This window comes from Artemia sp. Qi Xiang Cuo, chromosome 12, assembly GCF_049724085.1.
Source record: "Artemia sp. Qi Xiang Cuo chromosome 12, ASM4972408v1, whole genome shotgun sequence".
Taxonomy (NCBI): domain Eukaryota; kingdom Metazoa; phylum Arthropoda; class Branchiopoda; order Anostraca; family Artemiidae; genus Artemia; species Artemia sp. Qi Xiang Cuo.
The window spans coordinates 16,752,992-16,776,945 of record NC_142805.1 but is presented as its reverse complement, the minus strand read 5'-3'; the positions used below and the strand labels follow the sequence as shown (position 1 = coordinate 16,776,945).

Below are 23,954 nucleotides of genomic sequence, written 5' to 3'. Positions count from 1 at the left end.
ATAGGTAGGAAAAAAATGCTCACATTTCCAAATCCGGGCTGAACTTGGGGGCGGGTTCGTCTTGTTAGTGCATGTTGGAGGGCGGGGGGGGTGGCAGTACTATGTTCTTGCGCAGCTGGGCCAGCAATGTCTTGGGCTTGCATAAATGAGCCAACAGGGTTCACCGTCCTTATGCCCCATTCTCTTTTTGGTTTATGCCCAGTCTGTATGTGGGCTGGCACTGATGGGGCTGCCTCAGACCTCTCTAGCTCTCTTACTGGGTGGCGGCGACGGACATTCTTCATAATTGGCCTTAAAAAGAAGAGAAAAAAGTTAGTATTGAAATAATTTGCCCCTTTTTACAGAAAGAAAGTTAGTATCCTCATCCGCATAATTTTGTCTAGAAAAGCATTTATCACTAAGAAAGGTCCCCCTACGCCGGCATTTTCAGTAAAGCAAAAAGTATAAATATACTGAACTCAGAAATCAAGTTGAGAGGGTTTAGGTAGTAAAAAGAACATATTTTATGTTTTCTAGTGAGTATAAATATTGCATGGTGGTTAGGTTTGTGGGGGAGGGGGTACTTACCTAAATATACTAGAGGGTGACCAATGAAAATAATTTTATTTTGAAAATAAAAATGTATTAAATCAGAACTTACATGGTAAATTGAAGTTGCCAAGGCTTCAAGTTCATCAATAACATTCATTGTTGCTTCAATTGTGTCACAATACTTTCTGGTAATTTAATCACAATGCATGCCCGTTATATACGAAATCTCAAGGGCGAATTGTTATGTAATGGGGAAAATCATATGTAAGAAAGTCTCTGATTGGCTAAGAAGGAGGATGTATCCGACTCGCTGATTGGCTGAGAAGGAAACACGTGATCTAACTGTTACCTTGGAAACCCATAACATTTGGCTTGAACAACAATAACAAATACTGTTTCCTGGAAACTCATAACACCTGCATCGACCTACAACAAGAAGGGAGTGACAAAGTTCCTGTTTTTCTATTCTCACTGACAAAATCCATGAAAAACATCAAATAAATCGACCAACACACATAACCATCCATGAAAACAGACATAAATGTGACAAAATTTCTGTTTTTCAAATTCTCACTGACAAAAACCATAAAACATCCATAATTTGATGTTGACATCCGAGAAAAACATCAAATAAATCGACCAACACACATAACCATCCATGAAAACAGACATAAATGTGAGAAAATTCCTGTTTTTCCAAGTGAGAAAATTCCTGTTTTTTCATTCTCACTGACAAAAACCATAAACCACGTGGTACGTACGGGGCTGGTACCCCCCTTTCTACTGACTATTCATTCCATAATAACCTTATGCGTTAACAATGAGCAACTTGCATAACTTGAAGCCCTTGGGGGGGGGGCACCAGCCCCCCCCTGACTGAATGATAGTGTCATATATTTGTATTAATTTAAAAAACTTTTTCCACCGAATACGTTTTCAAAGAAAAGTAAAGAGCTCTATGAAGCAAAAATGGGCAGAAATAAAGTCAAATAATCTTCCAAGCGTAAAACCACCACATATCACTATCAACAATTAAATGAAACTCATAACGAACAGAAATTATAATAAATAGCCTAGTCAAATTCAAAACGAGCAAAAATTAACATTACTAGGACTGACAACCCCCATGCCTTCTCAAGACCAGAACATAACTTAGGCTTTACAGAAAAAAAAAAAAAAAAAAAAAGAATGACCCTGGATTCTCAGTTTAATTAACCTATACTGATATTTATTCCTTAAAATAAAAAAAGGGTAAACAAAAGTGAGTAAAAAAAAGTATTTTACTTATTTAAGTAAAAAAAGTGAAAATATTTAAACATATCTTGTTTTCAGTAAAGCGAAAATTATGTTCTGGTCTTGAGAAGACATGGGGGTTATCAGCCCTATTAACGTTAATTTCTGCTTGTTTCGTTTTTGACTCGGCTATTTATTCTAATTTCTGTTCATTTTAAGTTTCGTTTATTCATTGATTGCGATTTGTGGCAGTTTTACGCTTGGATGAGTACGCGACTTTATTTCTGTCCAGTTTTAGCTTAATGAAGAAGCTCTTTAGTTTACTTTGAAAAGCTTTTTTTACGGAAAAGGTTTTTTTAGATGAATTTCTGTTCGTTTTTTATTAACAAACTCACTTTCATGAGACAAAAATTTATATCTTTTCGTTTTTTTTTATATAATAATCTAGTTTGGCATAATTGTGGGGGTTTGACAAGCCCAATATCCCTAGAGAAATATTTGCCGGACCATTCTACTATGCTGAACAAACTAGTTGTCTCAAAATTGTGACTAGATGTGTTTGGGAAATAAGTTGGCTTGAGAGACGGGCTGATTGCCCTCCAATCTCTTTTAAGTCTTAAAAAGGACCCTAGAACTTTTAATTTTGAATCGAATTAGCTTCTTTAAATGTTTCAATGATATTTCTAGCTATTAGAGAGTGGTGCTGCCGATGATATTGCTTATATGCCTTTTTGAACACCCTGTTGCATTTTCCCGAAACGCATCTGATGGAAGTTTTAAGATGGCCATTTGTTGTCATTAATTTAAAAAAAAAAATTCCACAAAATAAGTTTTTCAAAGAAAAGTAAAGAACTCCATTAAACAAAAAATGAGCAAAAAAAAATCAAATAATCTACCAAGCGTGAAACTACCACAAATCAGCATCGATAAATAAATGAAACCCAAAGCGAACAGAAATTACAATAATTAACCGAGTCAAACTCAAAACGAGCAGAAATTAACATGAGTAGGGCGCAAAACCCCTATGCCTTCCCAAGGCCAGAACATAATTTGCGCTTTACTGAATAAATAAAAATGTTTTTACTTTTAAACTGTAATAAATCAAATAATGTCAACATTTTGATTACTAAATATCAGTAAATGTATATTAAACTGACAATGCACATTCATTTGTATTTTTTGACTCGGTTAATTATTGTAATTTATGCTCGTTGTGGCTTACGTATATTTGTCAATGCTCGTATCGGGCATTTTCACGGTTGGTAGATTATTGTGTTTCATATGTGGCCCTTCTTGGTTTAATGGAGTTCTTTATTATTCCTTAAACAAATTATTTACGGGACAAAGTTTTTTTAATTAATTTCTGTTCGTTTTATATTGACATAGTCTTTTCAGGGAAAAAGAAAATAATACTTAAAATCTTTTCGTTTTTTAAGACTTTATAGTTTGGCCTTCTGTTTGTAAGCTGGAGAAAAATTTTCAGAATTTTTTAACAATATACAGCCATTTAAAAATCTGGACATAAATAGTACTGTTTAATTTAGTTTCATACCTCCTCTAGTTGACCTGAAATGGAAAACTGACCTGAAATAAAAAATCTGTTTACTTTCTTTGATAGCTTGAATACACTTGCGCTATTTTGATTTGATTAAATTTTAAGAGCGGAAATGGGAGGGTTGGCGTGGGAGGGTGGGCGTGGGAAGGTGGGAGTGGCAGGCGGATTAGTTGCCCTCAAATCACTTTCGACTATTAAAAAGGGCATCAGCCCTTTCTATTTTCAATCGAATGAGCCCTTTTCGAAGTTCCCAGGACAACTCCTTCGATACAAAGTGCCCTGGTCTAAACAACAGCAACAACAAAAAATAATACATTATACCCACTTCGATCTTTACTATAGAAATGTCAAGCCTTCCAATCACTTTCGACTATTAAAAAGGGCACTAGGCTTTCGATTTCCAATCGAATGAGCCCTTTTGGAAACGACAACGCTTTCTATAAGCACCTTATATGCCCCCAGGGCTTAAATTACAACCCTTACCCTAAGGTCTGTTAGGGTGGTTGTCATCCTCTACGACCGAATTCCCAGAACTTTCAACTACGTTAAACAACATGGCGATCTCAAAATTTTGATTGGATGTGTTTGGGGAAATAGTGGGCGTGAGAGGGGCGGTAGTCGCTCTCCAATCATTTTCAACTATTAAAAATGGCCCTAGCCTTTTCAATTTCCAATCAAATGAGCCCCTTTAAAGTTTCTAGGAAAAAAATTTCAATAAAAATCTTATATGCCCCAGGCCATAACTTACAGCCCTTGCCCTAAGTGCTGGAGGGGGGAGTTATTCTTAAAGACCAAATGTCCAGAACTTTCTACTACGTTGAACAAAATGACTATTTGAAAAATTTGATTGGATGTGTTTGATGGAATGGTGGGCGTGAGATTGGGGTTATTTGCCCTCCAATCGCTCTCGACTATTACAAAGGGAACTAGCCCTCTCAATTTCGAATGAACCCCTTTGGAAGTTTTACGACAACTCTTTCTATAAAAACCTTATATGCCCCCAGGGCAGAACTTACAACCTTTGCCCTTGGGGCTCTGGGGGATTTGTCATCCTTAAATGCATAATTTCCAGAACTTTCAACTACGTTAAACTAAATGGCTATCTCTAAGCTTTGATTGAATGTTTTTGGGGAAATGGTGGGCGTAAGAGGGGGGTTAATTACTCTCCATTTACTTTCGACTATTAAAAAGGGCAATTTCAATTCCAATCAAATGAGCCCTTTTTTAAATTTCTATGACAACTTTCTATATAAAGTTTATATGCCACCAGGGAAAAACTGAAAACCCTTGCACTGAGGGCTCTGAGGGGCTTATCATCCTAAAAGACCTAATTTCAAGAACTTTGAACTACGTTGAACAAAATGAATATCTCAAAATTTTGATTGGATGTGTTTGGGAAAATGGTGGGCGTAATAGTGGCGTTAGTCGCTCTCCAATCACTTTCAGCTATTAAAAAAGGCACTAGCCCTTTCAATTTCCAGTTGAATGGGCCCTTTTGAAGTTTCTACGCTTTCAATAAGAGCCTTATACGCCCCCAGGGCATAACTTACAACAATTGCCCTGAGGGCTGTAGGGGGGGAGGGGTTGTCATCCTTAAAGACCTAATTTCCAAAACTTTCAACTGCGTTAAATAATATGACTATCTAAAATATTGATTGGATGTGTTTGGAGAAAAAATAGGCATGAGAGAGGGGGCTAGTTGCCTTCAAATCACTTTTGTCTATTAGAAAAAGAACTAGCCCTTTGAATTTCCAATCGAATGAGCCCTTTTTCAAGTTTCTGCGACAAAAATTTCAATAAAAACCTTATATGCCCCTAAGGCATAACTTATATCCCTTGCCCTGAAGACTGTGGGGGGAGTGTCCTGCTCAAAGGTATAATTTCCTGAACTTTGAAATGCGTGGAATTAAATGGCTATCTCAAAATCTTTATTGGATGTGTTTGGGGAAATGGTGGGCGTGGAAGAGGTGTTAGTTACTTTCCAATTACTTTCGACTATTAAAAAGGGCACTAGCCATTTGAATTTCCAATCGAATGAGCCCTTTTTGAAGTTTCTACGACAACGCGTTATATAAAAACCTTGTATGCCCCCTGGCCATAATTTACAACCCTTGCCTTGAGGGCTGTGGTGGGGGGTTGTCATCCTCAAAGACCAAATTTCCAGAACTTAAAACTAAGTTGAATAAACTGGCCATTTCAAAGTTTTGATTAAATGTGTTTGGGGAAAAGATGGGCGCGAGAGGCGGGATAGTTGCCCTCTAATCACTTTCGAGTATTAAAAAGGGCACTAGCCCTTTGAATTTCCAATCGAATGAGCCTTTTTTAAAGTTTCTACGACAACGACTTTTATAAAAAAACCTATATGCCCCCATGGCATAAATTACGACCCTTAACTTATGGGCTGTGGGGGACTGTCCTCAAAAACATAATTTCTATCTGGAAATCAATTACGCTAAACAAAATGGCTATCTCAAAATTTTTATTGGATGTGTTTTGGAAAATGGAGGGCGTGGAAGGGGTGTTAGTCGCCTTCCAATCACTTTCGACTATTAAAAAGGGCACAAGCCACTCCAATTTCCAATTGAATAAGCGCTTTTCGAAGTTTCTACGACAACTTCTTCGATACGAAGTGGCCTGCTCCAAAGAAAAAATTAATAAATAATGCATTGTGCCAACATCGTTCTTATATGCTCCTAGGGCATAACTTAAAACCCTTGCCCTGAAGTTTGTAGGAGAGTGTCCTCCTCTTTACTTAGTCCCCGTTTCTTGTCTCGTTCTCGAGTGTCCCCGTTCTTTACTTAGGCAGCGCGATCGTGCTGCCTATGATTTATACAACAATTTTCTATATAAACCTTATATGCCCACAGGGCATAACTGAAAACCCTTGCACTGAGGCCTCTGAGGGGGTTATCATCCTAAAAGACCTAATTTCCAGAACGTTCAACTACGTTGAACAAAATGGATATCTAAAAATTTTGATTGGGTGTTTTGGAAAATGGTGGGCGTGAGAGGGGCGTTAGTCGCTATCCAATCACTTTCAACTATTAAAAAAGGCACTAGCCCTTTCAATTTCCAATTGAATAAGCCCTTTTGAAGTTTCTACGACAACGCTTTCAATAAACTTTATATGCCCCAGGGCATAACTTACAACCCTTTCCTTGAGGGCTGTGGGTGGAGGGGTTGTCATCCTTAAAGACCTAATCTCCAAAACTTTCAACTACGTTGAATAAAATGGTTATCTAAAAATCTTGATTGGATGAGTTTGGGGAAAAGGTGGGCAAGAGAAGAAGGTTATTCACCCTCAAAGCCCTATTAACCATTAAATTTGGCACTATCCCTTTATATTTTAAATCAAAGGAGCCCTTTTTCAAGTTCCTGTGACGAAGGTTTCAATAAAACCCTTATATTTCCTCAGGTAGTAACTTAGCATCCTTGTCCTAAGGGTTGTAGGTGAGTTTCCTACTCAAAAACATATTTTCTGTCTGGAAAACAACGACCCTGAACAAAAAAACTCTCTCAAAACTTTTATTGGATCTGTTTGGGGAAATGATGGGCGTGGGGGGGGCGCTAGTTGCCTTCCAGTCACTTTCGACAATTAAAAAGGGCACGAGCCATTTGAATTTCCAATCGAATGAGCCTTTTTGAAGTTTCTAGGACAACGCTTTCTATAAAAATCTTATATTACCCCTGGGCATAGCTTACAACCCTTGCCTTGAAGGCTGTGGGGGAGTGTCTTCCTCAAAAACATATTTTCTATGTGGAACTCAACTACGCTGAACAAAAAGGCTATCTCAAAATTTTTATTGGATATAATTGGGGGAATGATGGGCGTGGGGGGCAGTTGCCCTCCAATCACTTTCGACAATTAAAAAGGGCACTAGCCACTCCATTTCCAATCGAATGAGCCCTTTTCAAAGTTTCTATGACAGCTCCTTCGATACAAAGTGCCCGACTGAAGAAGAAGAAAAAAAAACACATTGTGCCCACATCGTTCTTTACTTAGGCAGCGCTAGCGTGCTGCCTATGATAGAAAATTCGAAAAGGGCTCAGTCAGTTGGTAATTGAGAGGGTTAGTGCCCTCTTTAATAGTCAAAAGGGATTGGAGGGCAACCATCCCCCCTCCCACGCCCATCATTTCCTCAAACACTTCCAGTCAAAATTTCGAGATAGTTATTTTGTTTTACGTAGTTTAAAAGCCCAGAAATTATGTCTTTGAGGATGAGAACCTCCTCACAGTCCTCAGGGCAAGGGTTGTAAGGTATGCCCTGAGGGAAATTAAGATTTTTATGGAAACGGTGGTCGTATAAACTTCGGAGGGGGCTCGTTAGATTGGAAATCGGAAGTTGAAGAACCATTTTTAAGAGTCAAATTCATCGGAGGGCAGCTTTACCCCAACCCTACGTCATATTTCCCCCAAATGCATCTGATGGAAATTTTAAGATAGCCATTTGTTAAAAAATAGTCCAAAGATCTCATAACATGGTCTTTGGGGTTGACACAACTCCCAGAGTATGGGGGAAGGGCTTTAAGTTATGCCCCGGGGGTATGTAAAGTTTTTAGGAAGAGGTGGTCTTGTGAACTTTAGAGGAGGCTCATTTGATTTGAAATGCATAGTTCTAGTTCCATTTAAAGAGTCAAGCTTGATGGAGAGAAAATAGCCCCTTCCCCTGATATACTATTTTCCCCAAAACACATTCGATCGAAATTGTGAGATAGCCATTTTGTAGCAAATAGTCCAAAGAGAATATAACAATGTCTTCAGTAAACAAATATAAGAAATATTTAGGCGAACGTTGAACTAAATCAAAACAAACTATGAGCATGTGGACTTCCAAAAAGGTGACAAAGCAATATCTCAAGAACAACTTATATTATTAAGTTAGATCTTTAAGAGTTAGTTGTGGGGGATTTTTAACTAGCCAGAAGGCACTATGTGTATACTTTTAGTACTACAACTACAGTTACTGTAACTAATGACACTAAGAGTATTAAGGTGAAACTTCTAGGAAGTGTTTAGTACTAAAATTACTAAATCTTATAAGAAAAACAAAATATCATAAAAGTACTAAATATCATTAGCAGCGCTATCGCGCAGCTGATGATATGTTGTCTTGGGATTTCAATTATACAGTACTGGAAGTGCCGATTAGACCAGGTAAGCCCCCCCCCTAAAATTCAGCCTATGGGCGCCCATGAGGGGCTAAGGAGAATTTTACCGACCTCGCAGGGATAGTTATTTTACATTTGGACTATTTTTGACAAAATGACAATCTCTTAATTTGGATCAGATTCATTTTTGATGAATCTGATCCAAATAGATGGAGTTGATCAGTAGATAGATGGAGTTGTACCGTTGCCTTCGATAAAGTTATATTTTTGTTATCAATAAATAGAATATTATCTAATCATTGTGTAACACGCAAGTGATTTAATAAATTTAAGATATTTTCTAATTTACACTAGTATTGTAGTGTATATTCAGCTCACATCTTCAAATATTTGTAGAATGCCTTAAGGTATATACTACAAAGGAATTTTCAACATTCTTGTTGCTGTAACTTGCGCCGAAAGGAAAAGATACTTATGTCATTCGGTTCATTAGTGTTAGCTATATACCTTCACCTACCCAAAATTATGATATTGATTATACTTGTTCTTGAAGAAGGATCTAAACTTTCTAAAGAAATGGGAAAAGAGCCCCCTCCAAAGTTTATACGACCATCCCTTCCATAAAAACCTTATACGTTAACAATGAGCAACTTATGATATGTAGGATATCAGAATTATGATGTTGCTTGTACTTTCTCTTGAAAGGATGTAAACTTGCTTAAAAAATGGGAAAGTTAGTTCTTCAAAGATTTTCAACCCATATTCAATGTGTTTTGAATTTAAAAACTATGTACATTTGAGTTCAAAAATGTAATTCAGCAGATAGATATAGTTGAATCTCAGCTATGGAATAATAGCGAAATAGCGCTTTTGTTATATATTGAAGCCGTAAGAGACTAGACAAATAACTTAGGCCCACCAGACATTTCACCGTAAATATAAACCTTAATGCTCAGTCTGATCACTTGAGAACTTTATATAGCCCCACGTAAAATATTTTTGGATGAGACAAACCTCATACTAGACAGAAAAGGTACAACAAGCATATTTAACTATATTTGTAGTAACTAGCTTGTGATAAAGCGTTAATTCAGCCCTACTTTATCAATCCTACTCTCATTAAGGCCGTTCTTTTGCTGATCATTGTGCTAAGATCTTACATCTTTAGACAGAAAACGATTTTAAGGGCCATCTTAGGACTAAGAGCTTAATTCTTATGCCTTTTTTATGCAAACATCTTTCCTCAATCTGCTCTCAGCAGTGGTCTAAGAACAATGATGAGTATATCATCAAAGTTCTCTCATCATTCTTCTATGTGGCAGGAAAATGGTTTTCTTTGCACATTTTGTAGCATCACTAAGATGTAAGATCTTAGAACAATGATGAACTAAAAAACGGAAATCTGTGCAGGAAGATAAAAGATCTTAGAGGCAAGATCTAAGGAACAGGGCTATTAATGAAGCCGCTATTGCCTAATTATTCCTGCTAGTCGGTTTGTTTGTTATGTCCAGTGTTGCATATGACAACAAAATATTCGTTCAGCCACAGATCGGTTCAGCTAATTTTTCTCTCGGCCAAATATCAAAATGTCTGTTTACTAATTATCTAGCTACTCCAAACTTGTTGGGAATGTTGGCCAGTCAATGTTAATTAGCTGTGAAATGAATTTCTACAGTCTTGAATCCTTAAAAACCATCATAGAAAATTTTGCAATTTCATATCCTTACAAAAACTTGTAATACATAAATGTTTTTAAATACAGCAGCAATAGAAAGAGAAGGAATAAAATCTTAGTACAGTATCAGTAATGTCGAAGTAATATTATACAGTGACTGGGCATTATAAACAATACACAAATTAAAAAAGTTTGAAAAGTCTGTCATTGAAAACATAACAGAAAGAAGATATGTAAATTTTTAATTTGGAAAAAAAACTTACTTGACCTTCAATAACAGGAATTAGCACAGGCATAATGCCAGGGTGTCCGAGATTGCCAAGTGCAGTTAATGCAACAAATTTATCCATTCTTGGTGAATCCTTCCTAAGTGTATGTGACAACAAGGGTATGAACTGTGCCACAATCAGAGGGTCCGATGGAGCACAGAAGGGACCATAAAGAGTAGTTGGAAATCGAGCTTTTGCCTCTGTCTGATTAACACAAGCCATCCTTAAGAGAGTGCTAGTTGACAACAATGAAGTATAGAAAAGCCCACGCTCAGTTTTGGTTGATAGTGTCCGGCTCATTCTCTGAAACAAAATTCAATATAGTACAATGTTGAATCTCTACTAGAAACACTCGTCTTTGGTCGTCAGGTTTTGGTAAACCTAGTTAAGAGATTAGACCCCAAAAATGCTATTGGAAATAGAAGACTTACGAGAAACCTGGAAAAAAAAATTATTACAACGAAAATGATTTTCATAAATTTCATTGATTTTTCTTGAAAGTAAATGAGAAATTCTGATTTCTAGTGATCTTGTTTAGTATTAAGAGGTAATGTACTTTGGTGTACCGACGGGTACCATATTAAAGGACTGAACATGTGTGGCAGTCTTTAGTAATAACAGACCACTCAGACCAGGCGCTGGTTAAACAACTTCAAAGGGCAGAACAGAGGTTGCGTGTTTGAAGCTAAGGACAGCTGTATTCCAAGATATTAAATGGTTACAAATTTTTGTAAAACGTAGTTTAATTTTGTGAATTTGCCCTCAAAAATTAGACAGGGCCTATAAGGTATTGCTCAGTGCTAGCCATTTCATAGCTCTGAGCACCCAAAAGGCTACCTGGCAAGTTCCTGTGCCTGAATTACTATATTATTTTCCATATTTCGCACTGTTCATGTGAAGCTGACTGATTTGTAGTTGATTTTCAGTAGGGCGTTTTATTGCTTGTTTTCCTGGCCAAAATACAATCCTTGGGGCCCAACAACTATTACCGTGTCAAACAGTCGTTATAGTTTGGCACAAAAGTCCTTTAATTTTTTATTTTCTGTAAGTTCAGGAGAGCTTTACAGCGAATATGGGAACCACTTAAAAAACAAGGAAGTATTCTTTTCGCAACAAAAAAGTCAAACAGTTTAAGCTGACGGTAAAAAAAGAGATATAACCGTTTTATTTTATCCCATATATTCAAATCCAGGGTGGTAAACGTGGTCCAGCTGTCTCATTTGATAATACCGCAGTATCGCTATTTTAACCAAAATTGGCCAAAAACGATGCTGGAGGCGTAATTTTATTTTTAAACTTGTACCACCAGTCTCAAGTTTGAACCATTTGTAGCGTGGAATTCTGATTTTTTTGGTAGAAAAAAACACAAATTTTCATTTTCTTCTCTTCAAGTACTTTATAGGATCGTGGGAAGGGTGATTTCGGCCATATAGAGCACCAAACATTGCGCAAATTTTCAATTCGTATAAACAACAAACCCCCTCTCCATCCAACAAAAATTCGATAGTAAAATTATTATTTGAAGCAAATTGAACAAAACTACTGTTGTTCAAAAATTTTAACTGAATCTTCAAATTTTATCCAAAACTAATTACAATCAAACATTTAATTCTCAAGCAGAAAACTTAATTTAAAAGTATTTCTATTATTAACAATGATAGAAGTAGGTCAATTGAAAACGAATAAAAATTAATTAAAAACAACCTTTCCCAAAAAAGAAGTTTTTTGAAGGAAGAGAAGAGCCATCCGAAACATATGACAAGCAGAAATGGCGTTCTATAGTAATTCAAGCTTAAAATGAAAGAAATTATTATCAATAATCACATTAAACATAAAGATTAATATATATCCTAAAAAAACAGATATTAAAATTAACAGCCTAGAAATTACAGAAACAGAGGCTGGGCTACAGCCCAGCCTCTGTCCAGCATAATTTGCGCTTAATAACAAAACAAAATATATTTCAAGCAATTTCTATTTATAGTTACAGCATTGAAAAATCGAAAATTGCTGGGACTTTCCGATGTTGTTTTTGTCGATGTTTTGGCGAATAAAGTCGAAACTGTTCTACATTTCTATCACTTTCAAAATACTTAATGATAACAAAGCCTTTTGGAAGGTTTAAGAGGGGGAGGAAGTACAACCACACTTGTTTGTAAACCTTGGCCAGCCTTCTGATATTGATTTTTTTTTTTGGTATGAGGTTATTGAAGTTACTACAAACTAAGGCTACACTGCTTAAAATAAAAATCCTTTTTGATACAGACTATATAATAACCCGGCATTTACAATGTTTAGGAGGAAGTAGTCAAGCTCCTGGATGTAGTAATTTCCCTTCCTTTTAAGTTTAAACTGATTGTTTTTTTTTTTTACTTTTCTTCGTGCTGGATTCATTTTATTCATTTGCGGTAGTATCTGAAACCTTTATATTTGATGGGATCTTTTTTAGTATTTATTTTAATTTCTGTTCGTTTTCGGTTTAATTTATATATTGAAAAATATAGGTTCGTTTTAAGCTAGAATTACTATAAGACATTAATTCTGCTCGTCTTAGGTTTTAATATGGATCTTTGATTTCAATTAAAAGCTCCTTTTTTGGGAAAGCATTATTTTAAAATTAATTTCTAGTAAGTTAATTTGTAGTAAAACATTTTTAATTGGGTGGACGAGGGGGGTAAATATTCGGATACTCAAGGGGCATGGGCTATAAAATAATTCCCCCACCCCAAATAATTGGGGGAAGGGCAACTGCACCCTTGTCCCACTCCCCCCAAACAATGTCCTTGGTAAAACCTGAAATTAAGGCTAGTTTGTTGATTCGAAAGGAACAAATGTACTTAGTCAGATTAAATGTAACTAGTCAGACTATGAAAAATAGGCAGTTTTCAATTACCATGAGTTTCTGAAGAATTTCTCCACTTGGTGTGCGTAGAACTAACGGAAGGGCCGCTAATCCTTGAATTGCACGGGCACCTGAAATGTGGCCACCGTTTATAAGCTCCAAAACCAATGAAATAGCTGGATTAGAGCCACTCGCCATCAGCGCATCCATGAATAGCTCACTGTGGCAATAAGAAATGCATTATTTTAAATTGGGAATTGCTTGAAACAAATATTGATAAGGGGAATACTACTATAGTATGTTAGCATTAGATATTTATGGATAAATTAGATATTTAAGGTTGAAAAAATCAGCCAGTTACAAAACTAATTTTCTTATTTTGCATTGAAAATAATTTCCTCCAGTGTCCATTGAATTATTGGCTTTTTATTGTGTCCATAAAACCTCCAGATAAAAATACGGATTTATGTCCAATAAGAGAGTCATACTTACTCCCACCATTTACCCGTGTCATTTAAACATTTTTGCCTCTCAATTACTCGAACTATCTGTCTTTTTTCTACAATTATTTGAAAAAAACTACGTTTTCTAAAGAGTTAAAGAGGCTGAGTTACAAGGTCGAACCTTAAAACGTACAGGGATAGGAGGCACAGTTGGAGGCTACCACCCAAACCTCCGCTTTCGCAGCCTTTAAATATAAAAAAAATTTCTTTAAACTGAAAGTAGGAGCGACATTAAAACTTAAAAAGAACAGAAATTATTCCGTATATGAAAAGAGGCTGTGCCTCCCTCCTCAACGCCTCGCTCTTTACGCTAAAGTTTTTATTGTTTAAAAAAAGAGTTGTGAGAAAGTCAAACTTTAGCGTAAAGAGCGAGGCGTTGGGGAGGGCACAGCCTCTTTCATATACGGAATAATTTCTGTTCTTTTTAAGTTTTAATGTCGCTCCTTACTTTCAGTTTAAAGAAATTTTTTTTTATATTTAAAGGCTGCGAAAGCGGGGGTTTGGGGGGTGGTAGCCCCCCAACTGTGCCTCCTAATCCCTGTACGTTTTAAGGTTCGACCTTGTAACTCAGCCTCTTTAACTCTTTAGAAAACGTAGTTTTTTTCAAATAATTTCTGCACGTTTTTGTACAGTTTATTACTTATTATTGCTTGACTAACTGTTAGCTGATCGTGTCAGGAGTTAAAGTTGGGGCTTCCGCCCCCCAAACCCCCCGCTCTTGAACATTCTTGTGTTAAGGCTTTTAATTCCTGAATACTCAAATCACGTCGTACAGGGTGCCTCCTAATCCCTGTACGTTTTAAGGTTCGAACTTGTGACTCAGCCTCTTTAACAGCCCCCCAACTGTGCCTCCTAATCCCTGTACGTTTTAAGGGTCGACCTTGTAACTCAGCCTCTTTAACTCTTTAGAAAACGTAATTTTTTTCAAATAATTTAAAAAAGAAACTGAGTTTCTTTTCAAAGTATATAAAAAAGTTGCTCTGATGGTGAATCGAACCCGAGTTTTCCGCCTGAAAGTCTAAAGTCTCAGCCGCTGGACTATACAAACACAATAGTAATTGTTGTTTAGCAAATAGAAGGTATTTTCGACGCAAGCAAATTCCCAAAAATCTTGATATGTGGTTTTTGGAAAACAGGGAAGGAGTGATCAGATTGAGCTGAAATTTCGACGATAAGCTCCCAGGCCCCATGAAAGCTTATCCTCTAAATTTCAGCCCGATCAGACACCGTTAAAGGGGGGGTTGTGGAGGTAAAAATTAACATGGGATAATATAGTATAACGAGGTTTTTAGTAAATTTAAATTCGGGTGATAATTTTTTCGGTCTGAAAATATCAAACGGCCCTAACAGGTAGAATTCTGCTTCGAATGAGTCCTCATTCAACCGGATCCGTTGCCAACTGTGGCCTGTAGGCTTGGCTAAGAAAAAAAAAAAGAGATGACCTTTAAGTGGCTATATTTGGTTTTTTGAAAACAGGGTAGGAGTGATCGGATGGAGCTTAAATTTCGCAGAGCAGCTCCCGGGCCCGCGGAAAGCTTAACCTATAAATTTCAGCCCAATCGGACAACTTTAACGGGGGGCTGTGGTGGGAGGGTCCAAACTTCCGGCCCAGTTTACCCCATGAAGATAAAGTCGGAGGAGGATGAAATTTTGCAAGTTTCTTAGTTTGAGCTTGGGCTACAAAATGCAATTACCGCCGTCTCTCTGCGACCTCTAGGACCTGAAATCGCTTAACATTGTGGTGGGTCGCCTCTTTATAGAGGCACAAGTGTGCCTCCTTGATTAGCCATGTCTTGATGCCTACTGCAAAATACTTTATTTTCAATTAAAAATCAACGAACTAAAGGAATAAATCATGACTAATTAAATTGAAAATAAAGTATTTTGCAGTAGGCATCAAGACATGGCTAATTGTAGAAAAAAGATAAGACAGATAGTCCGAGTAATTTAGAGGCAAAAATTCTTGTATCGGGCTATTAATATTAATATTGATTCTTTTTGTCTAAGATTTATTCTAAATTCTGCTTTTTTTCTAAATATTTTACTACTGTCAGCACCAGATTTGTAACAAAACTCCGATATTGTATATTTAAAAATACCAAAACTAAAGATACAGAATTAAACTACAAACAGTGTTTGTCTATCCTTTTAAGCTTTACCCCAAAACAAAAGGCTGTTCCAGCAATAATCTAGAACTTATTTTTACTGTCCTTTTCTTAGTTTTTTAATTTTTTAGTTTTTATTTTCCTTTGAAACCATAAAAAAGTGAGATAAGCCCTTCCATTTTTGGCATAACGACAATAGGATCTACAATTCAAATGAATGAGGCATAATGAGTGGTAAGATTCACTCTATTCATGAAAAAAAAAAAACAATAACTAGAAATAAAATTTGTTACAATTGTTTTGTTTCTTTAAGTCTTATGATAAGAAAGGCATGCAGAAAATTCAAAAACTGCCCTTTATCAAAACACTATCTTCGGTTTTATCTCAGTTTTCAATATTAGTGTAAAGTGTTTAGGTTAGATGAATCGCGGTTGCAGATATTATGCAAACGATTTTTAGTCGTCTATGTAGATCTTTTTTTGACGGGAGAACTAAACTCAACTTGGGGAAATAGAAGTTGATTTGGTTGTACGGTTCATTTCAATCACAATTTTATGATTAAATGGTTTAACATGTGAAGGGTTTTACCTTTTAGATACCGTCAAAAGACTGACACAATGTATTCCTTGCAAACCGAAGACTTGACATCCAAATAAAAAGAACTATTTTGGAACCATGGAAGAAACCATTTTTGGTCCAATAAAACTAAACTGAAATGTATACACACAGCAGATAAATTACGATCTATAGTTTAGCGTCATCATAGTTGGAGTGGTGGCTGCAACCTAGTAAAGAGCGAACCACAACCCATAGTAGTCAAGATGAGAAAATGAGTTTTTAATTAATTTTAATCAAGTTACAACTGAACAGTAATTTTAATGATGAGAAGCTATTTTTTTTAGAATTTCCAATCTAAGCTCCACGGACACCAATATATGGTTTAATTAATGTCAATATTTGGACACTGTTGATTCTAAATTTTGAACGATTTCCTTTTCCCTAATGGTCCAGGCGTACAAGCACTTCAGTTGCGTATGCTGTTTTGTAGATTTTAACATCATAATAGTAGAAGGGCCTTATTGACTCCGAAGGGGGAACCAAATATGGGCATAGAGTCATTAGGGAGAACACGTTGTTAATGGGGTCAATGACCTCTTTTTCCAAGGTCGATGTTGTTGTTGTTGTTGTAAGTGCACGCTCTCAGCGAATGTTATGATCCAGAAATAGTATTTGTTGTTGTTTTGGACATGTGCATGCTCGAGGCGAATGTTAGGGTGTCCAGAAATAGTATTTGTTGTTGTTGCTCAACCCAAATGTTATGAGTTTCCCGAAAACAGTTAGATCACGTGTTTCCTTCTCAGCCAATCAGCGAGTCGGTTACATCCTCCATCTCAGCCAATCAGAGGGCTTGTTACATATGGTTTTCCCCGTTAAATAACAATTCGCCCTTGAGATTTCGTATATAAAGGACATGCAATGTGATTAAATTATCAGAAAGTATTTTGACATAGTTGATACAACAATGGATAAATTTAACTCTTTAGAAGCATTGACAGCCGCAATTAGTAATGTAAGTGCATTTTTATTTTCAAACGAATTTTCCTTGTAAATCCTCCAGTATATTCAGCTAAAACGTAAATATATTCCTTTACCCCAAACCCCCCCCCCCCCAAACCATACAAACATCATTATAATCAATGGAAAACATAAAATATATTCTTTTTACCCTAACCCCCTCCCACCATTGTTTTACAACTCCAAATTCTCGCAAAAAGAAATAATTATCCTTTCGTTAAATTTTGGCTTTTCCCAATTGTAATCCTTTCTCTAACTGAGACACCCATCGCTCTGGTGTTATTAGCTCGCTCTGATTTTACACAAAACTCCAATGTGAGGCCTACAATTAGCTCTCACACCTTTCCGGTGTGTTCACGCGATCGGTCTTGTCAAAGGGTTATGTTTTGGCTGTCAAATTAAACCAGTTTTAAGCAAAAAGAGATTATTTTATATTAAGCTTGTAGTTTCGTAGCCGCTTATTTGTCTGATAAGCGGTTCAATATATTATTGAAAAATTACGCTTAATATCATATTTATGACTTTATGTCACTGGGGAGCGGAGGAACTACCGTGCGTCAACCCGATTCGTGGTAAGTCAAGTATGTAACAAGGGAGGGCAATACATTCAAGTCTACCGCCATCAGTGTAAAATGAAAACAAACTATTTCTTCGCATTAAAAGTAAGGGGGGATTTTCTTCAAACAAACTCGGCTGGCTTTTGACCGGCTCAGCGAGCCGAAATTCTCAGATACAACAGGAGGCAAGATCATGCGGGGGGGGGCGGGGGTATTTTTCCATGTCTTTTGTCAGGGATATTGTCCGTGGGGGTTATTTTCCTCGGGGTGTTTTTTCTGGAGGTGGGGTAAATACCAGCTATCGTAAAAGGATATGGAAAGATAAAAAATACCGTTAATACTTTAAATGCATCAAACAAGGCATGCTCAATGCAGATTAAAACCAGAAAAGAACAGAAACACCTACAACCAAGAATTGCTACCGGCTTAGCAAGGCTAGCTAGTGAACGGCCGAGTATGCTTAAATTCACAGATACCACAGGATTAATCATCTTTCGGTGGGGGGAGGGGGTATATTTAAAAATCGTTTGTCAGGGATATTTTAAGTTTGGATTATTGTCAGCGGTCTTTTTTTTATGGAGGTGGGTAAAATAACAGATAGCGTCTTTTGATATGGAAAGATAAAAAATAGCGCTAATACTTTAAATAAATCGAACAAGGCTTACTCAATGCAGATTAAAACCAGAAAAGAACAGAAAAGCCTAAAAATAAGAAATTAGGCTGACTTATATAGGCTGAATTTTGAACGGCTCAGTGAGCCGTCCCTGCTTCTCAGTGTAGTAAAAAAAAATGAGATATTTTTGATATAATTTCATATTCATTAAACAATTATTTCATTTAAGCACTTTTTTTTTCAGATATAATAATTTTTTGTATTATGTAAGTATCAGGTATTGGTTTAAAACATTAATAAAATGTTATTATTTTCTGCTCATCCTCCTTACTCACCGAAGATCAAATACGTGACATTCATTGATATAAATTGAACATCAGATACAATATGTATAAGTACGAGAAAAACAGATGGAGTCCAACACTAAATTTTATAAATCGAAATGGCTTTTACACCAAAACCATACGACCACATAATGAAAATGTCTATGAAATAAAACATGTACAAGAGGAAATTCAGGAAATATGCAGTTTTTTCGGTGTGCAAGCTGTTTATGTTAAGGGAAACGTGCCAACTGATAAACTCTTACTAGAAAAATGTGATAAAAACATAGTATTATTCAATTTAGAAGACTTCAAATGTGAGAAATACCTGCATTCAGTCCATGACCCAGAAGATGAAGTTAGATATAACGCTCAATGGATACCAGAAAAGATACCTGACATGGAAAAATGCATCAGATATCCAAAGTACTAAACTTGCTCCTCCTCATATAAAATTTATTAAGCTTCTTTTTTTTTTAAATGTGTCATTATTTTTTTTCAAACGTATTTAAATATGTTTAATCAATAAATATATTAAGCCTCAGATGTTTTTATTATTTATAATATTCAATCACCAGGAAAATTATACTTTAAGATTCAACATGTGGGGGAACACACTTTCAAGTTCAGCATGTTGGAGAACCCTAAATAGTCACCCATAAAAAGGTAAGTTAACCCTAAAAGGTTAAAGAATTTCCTTGAAATTACACTTTCAGATCCAACAGGTCAGGGAACAAACTTTCAGGTTCAGCTTGTAGGAGAACCCTAAATGCTCATCCTTAAAAAAGGTAAGTTAACCCTAAACGCTTAAAGAATTTCTCTGAAATCACACACTTTCAGGTTCAGCATATAGGAGAACCCTAAATGCTCACAAAAGTTAGAAAAAATACAAAATATTCCTTTATTACCTCTGCAAAACGGCTAAAAATGAAGAATTCATACACATTTTCAACTAGCTAAGGGTAAGTGCTTTTAATATGAGCCATTCCGTTGCTAAAACACAAAAAACTTATAAAAAATACATATGAGAAAATTAATAAATATTAAATATGTATAAAAATTAAGAATTCATACACAGTTTCAACTCTATAAGGGTAAGTTTTTTAAATATGAGCCATTCTGTTGCGAAAACACACCAAAGTTAGAAAAAATACAAAATATTACTTTATTACCTCTGCAAAAGTGGTAAAAATAAATAAATCATACACATTTTCCACTAGCTAAGGGTAAGTGTTTTAAATATGACCCATTCTGTTGCGAAAAAACTCTACACTGAGAAAAAATACTTAATATTCCTTTATTACCTCTGCAAAACGGCTAAAAATGAAGAATTCATACACATTTTCAACTAGCTAAAGGGTAAATGTTTTAAATATGAGCCATTCCATTGCGAAAACACACAAAAGTTTGAAAAAATGCAAAATATTCCTTTATTACCTCTGCAAAACGGATAAAAAGGAAGAATTCATACACATTTTCACCTAGCTAAGGGTAAGTGTTTTAAATATGAGCCATTCTGTTGCGAAAACACACAAAATTTAGAAAAAATAAAAAAATTTCCTTTATTACCTCTTCTATTCGGCTAAAAATGAAGAATTCATACACATTTTCAACTAGCTAAAGGGTAAATGTTTTAAAAATGAGCAATTCTATTGCGTAAAAAAAAAAAATTTAGAAAAAATACAAATTTTCCTTTATTACCTCGGCAAGACGTGTAAAAATGAAGAAATCATCCACATATTCAACTAGATAAGCGTAAGTGTTTTAAATATGAGCCATTCTGTTGCGAAAACACACACAAGTTAGCAAAAATATAAAATAGTCCTTTATTACCTCTGCAATACGGCTAAAAATGAAGAATTCATACACATTTTAAACTAGCTATGGGTAGGTGTTTTAAGTATGAGTTATTCTGTTGCTAAAAAACATAATAGTTATAAAAAATACAAATATTACTTTATTAACTCTGCAAAACGGCTAAAAATGAAGAACTCATACACCTTTTCATCTATCTAAGGGTCAGTTTTTTGAAAATGAGCCATTCTGTTGCAAAAAAAACATAAAAATTAAAAAGAATATAAAAATTTCCTTTATTACCTCTGAAAAATGGCTAAAAATGAAGAATTCATACACATTTTCAACCAGCTAAGGGTAAGTGTTTTAAATATGAGCCATTTTGTCGCGAAAACACACAAAAGTTAGAAAAAATGCAAAATGTTCCTTTAATACCTCTGCAATACGCCTAAAAATTAAGAAATTATACACATTTTAAACTAGCTAAAGGGTAAATGTGTGAAATTTGATACATTCTATAGCTTAAACACACAAAAGTTTGAAAAAATGCAAAATGTTAATAATTTAAAGAGGAAATAAGGATAAAAATGTATAATAAATAAAAAATATCAACAAGCTAAAGGGTAAATGTTTTAAATATTATACATTATATAGATAAAACAAAAAAAAGTAATAAAAAATGCAAAATGTTCCTTTATTAACTCTGCAAAACGGCTAAAACTGAAGAATTCATACACATTTTAAACTAGCTAAGGGTAAGTTTTTTAAATATGAGCCATTCCGTCGCAAAAACACACAAAAGTTAAAAAAAATACAAAATATTCATTTATTACCTCTGCAAAACGGGTAAAAATTAAGAATTCATACACATTTTCAACTAGCTAAGGGTAAGTGTTTTAAATATGAGCCATTCTGTTGTGAAAACACACAAAAGTTAGAAAAAATACAAAATATTCCTTTATTACCTCTGCAAAACGGGTAAAAATGAAGAATTCATACACATTTTCAACTAGCTAAGGGTATGTGTTTTAAATATGAGCCATTCTGTTGCGAAAACACACAAAAGTTAGAAAAAATACAAAATGTTCCTTTATTACCTCTGCAAAACGGCTAAAAATGAAGAATTCATACACATTTTCAACTAGCTACGGGTAAATGTTTTAAATATGAGCCATTCTATTGCGAAAACACACAAAAGTTAGAAAAAATGCCAAATTTTCCTTTATTACCTCTGCAAAACGGCTAAAAATGAAGAATTCATACACATTTTCAACTAGCTAAGGGTAAGTGTTTTAAATATGAGCCATTCTGTTGCGAAAACACACAAAAAGTTAGAAAAAATGAAATATATTCATTTTTTAACTATTATAATCGGACAAAATTTTATTATTTATACACAATTTCTAATAGATTGGTGTAAGTTTTTTAAATATGAGTCTTTATGTGGCGAAAACACACAAAAGTTAGAAAAAATGCAAAATTTTCCTTTATTAACTCTGCAATACGGGTAAAAATGAAGAATTCATACACATTTTAAACTATCTAAGGTTAAATGTTTTAAATATGAGACATTCTATTGCGAAAACACACAAAAGTTAGAAAAAAAAAAAAAATATACATTTATTACCTCTGCAAAACGGCTAAAAATGAAGAATTCATACACATTTTCAAATAGCTAAGGGTGAGTGTTTTAAATATGAGCCATTCTGTTGCGAAAACACACAAAAGTTAGAAAAAATACAAACTTGTCCTTTATTACCTCTGCAAAACGGCTAAAAATGAAGAATTCATACACATTTTCAACTAGCTAAGGGTAAGTGTTTTAAATATGAGCCATTCTGTTGCGAAAACACACAAAAGTTAGAAAAAATACAAAATGTTCCTTTATTACCTCTGCAAAACGGCTAAAAATGAAGAATTCATACACATTTTCAACTAGCTAAGGGTAAGTGTTTTAAATATGAGCCATTCTATTGCGAAAACACACAAAAGTTAGAAAAAATGCAAAATGTTCCTTTATTACCTCTGCAATACGGCTAAAAATGAAGGATTCATACACATTTTCAACTAGCTAATTGTAAATGTTTTAAATATTAGCCATTCTATTGCGAAAACACACAAAAGTTAGAAAAAATAAAAAATGTTCATTTATTACATCTGCAAAACGGCTAAAAATTAAGTATTCATTCACATTTTCAACTAGCTAAGGGTAAATGTTTTAAATATGAGCCATTCTATTGCGAAAACGCACAAAAGTTAGAAAAAATGCAAAATGTTCCTTTATTACCTCTGCAATACGGCTAAAAATGAAGAATTCAAACACAATTTCAACTAGCTAAGAGTAAGTGTTTTAAATATGAGCCATTCTGTTGTGAAAACACACAAAAAGTTAGAAAAAATACAAAATATTCCTTTATTACCTCTGCAAAACGGCTAAAAATGAAGAATTAATACACATTTTCAACTAGCTAAGGGTAAGTGTTTTAAATATGAGCCATTCTGTTGCGAAAACACACAAAAGTTAGAAAAAATACAAAATATTCCTTTATTAACTCAGCAAAACGGATAAAAATGAAGAATTCATACACATTTTCCACTAGCTAAGGGTAAGTGTTTTAAATATGGGCCATTCTGTTGCGAAAACACACAAAAGTTAGAAAAAATACAAAATATTCCTTTATTTCCTCTGCAAAACGGCTAAAAAATGAAGAATGCATACACATTTTCAACTAGCTAAGGGTAAGTGTTTTAAATATGAGCCATTCTGTTGCGAAAACACACAAAAGTTAGAAAAAATACAAAATATTCCTTTATTACCTCTGCAAAACGGCTAAAAATGAAGAATTCACACACATTTTCAACTAGCTAAGGGTAAGTGTTTTAAATATGAACCATACTGATGCCAAAACACACAAAAGTTAGAAAAAATAAAAAATATTCCTATATTACCTGTGACAAACGGCTAAAAATGAAGAATTCATACACATTTTCAACTAGCTAAGGGTAAGTGTTTTAAATATGAGCCATTCTGTTGCGAAAACACACAAAAGTTAGAAAAAATACAAAATATTCCTTTATTACCTCTGCAAAACGGCTAAAAATGAAGAATTCATACACATTTTCAACTAGCTAAGGGTAAGTGTTTTAAATATGAGCCATTCTGTTGCGAAAACACACAAAAGTTAGAAAAAATACAAAATATTCCTTTATTACCTCTGCAAAACGGCTAAAAATGAAGAATTCATACACATTTTCAACTAGCTAAGGGTA

General features: G+C 34.9%; 2 protein-coding genes across 6 annotated transcripts in view; one reads left to right on the top strand and one right to left on the bottom strand.

Annotated features, from left to right (window-relative positions):
- The window catches only part of LOC148945837 (E3 ubiquitin-protein ligase NRDP1-like), a 198,427-nt gene that overhangs the window by 87,280 nt on the left and 87,193 nt on the right, over positions 1 to 23,954 (top strand). The window lies entirely within an intron of this gene.
- On the bottom strand, positions 10,286 to 13,430 carry LOC148945842 (vitellogenin-like). The gene is made up of 2 exons (XM_089098180.1): positions 13,266 to 13,430; positions 10,286 to 10,675 (listed from the first exon to the last, which is right to left on the bottom strand). The coding sequence occupies exons 1-2, from the start codon at positions 13,422 to 13,424 to the stop codon at positions 10,286 to 10,288; spliced, it is 549 nt and encodes a 182-aa protein (XP_088954306.1). The 5' UTR covers positions 13,425 to 13,430.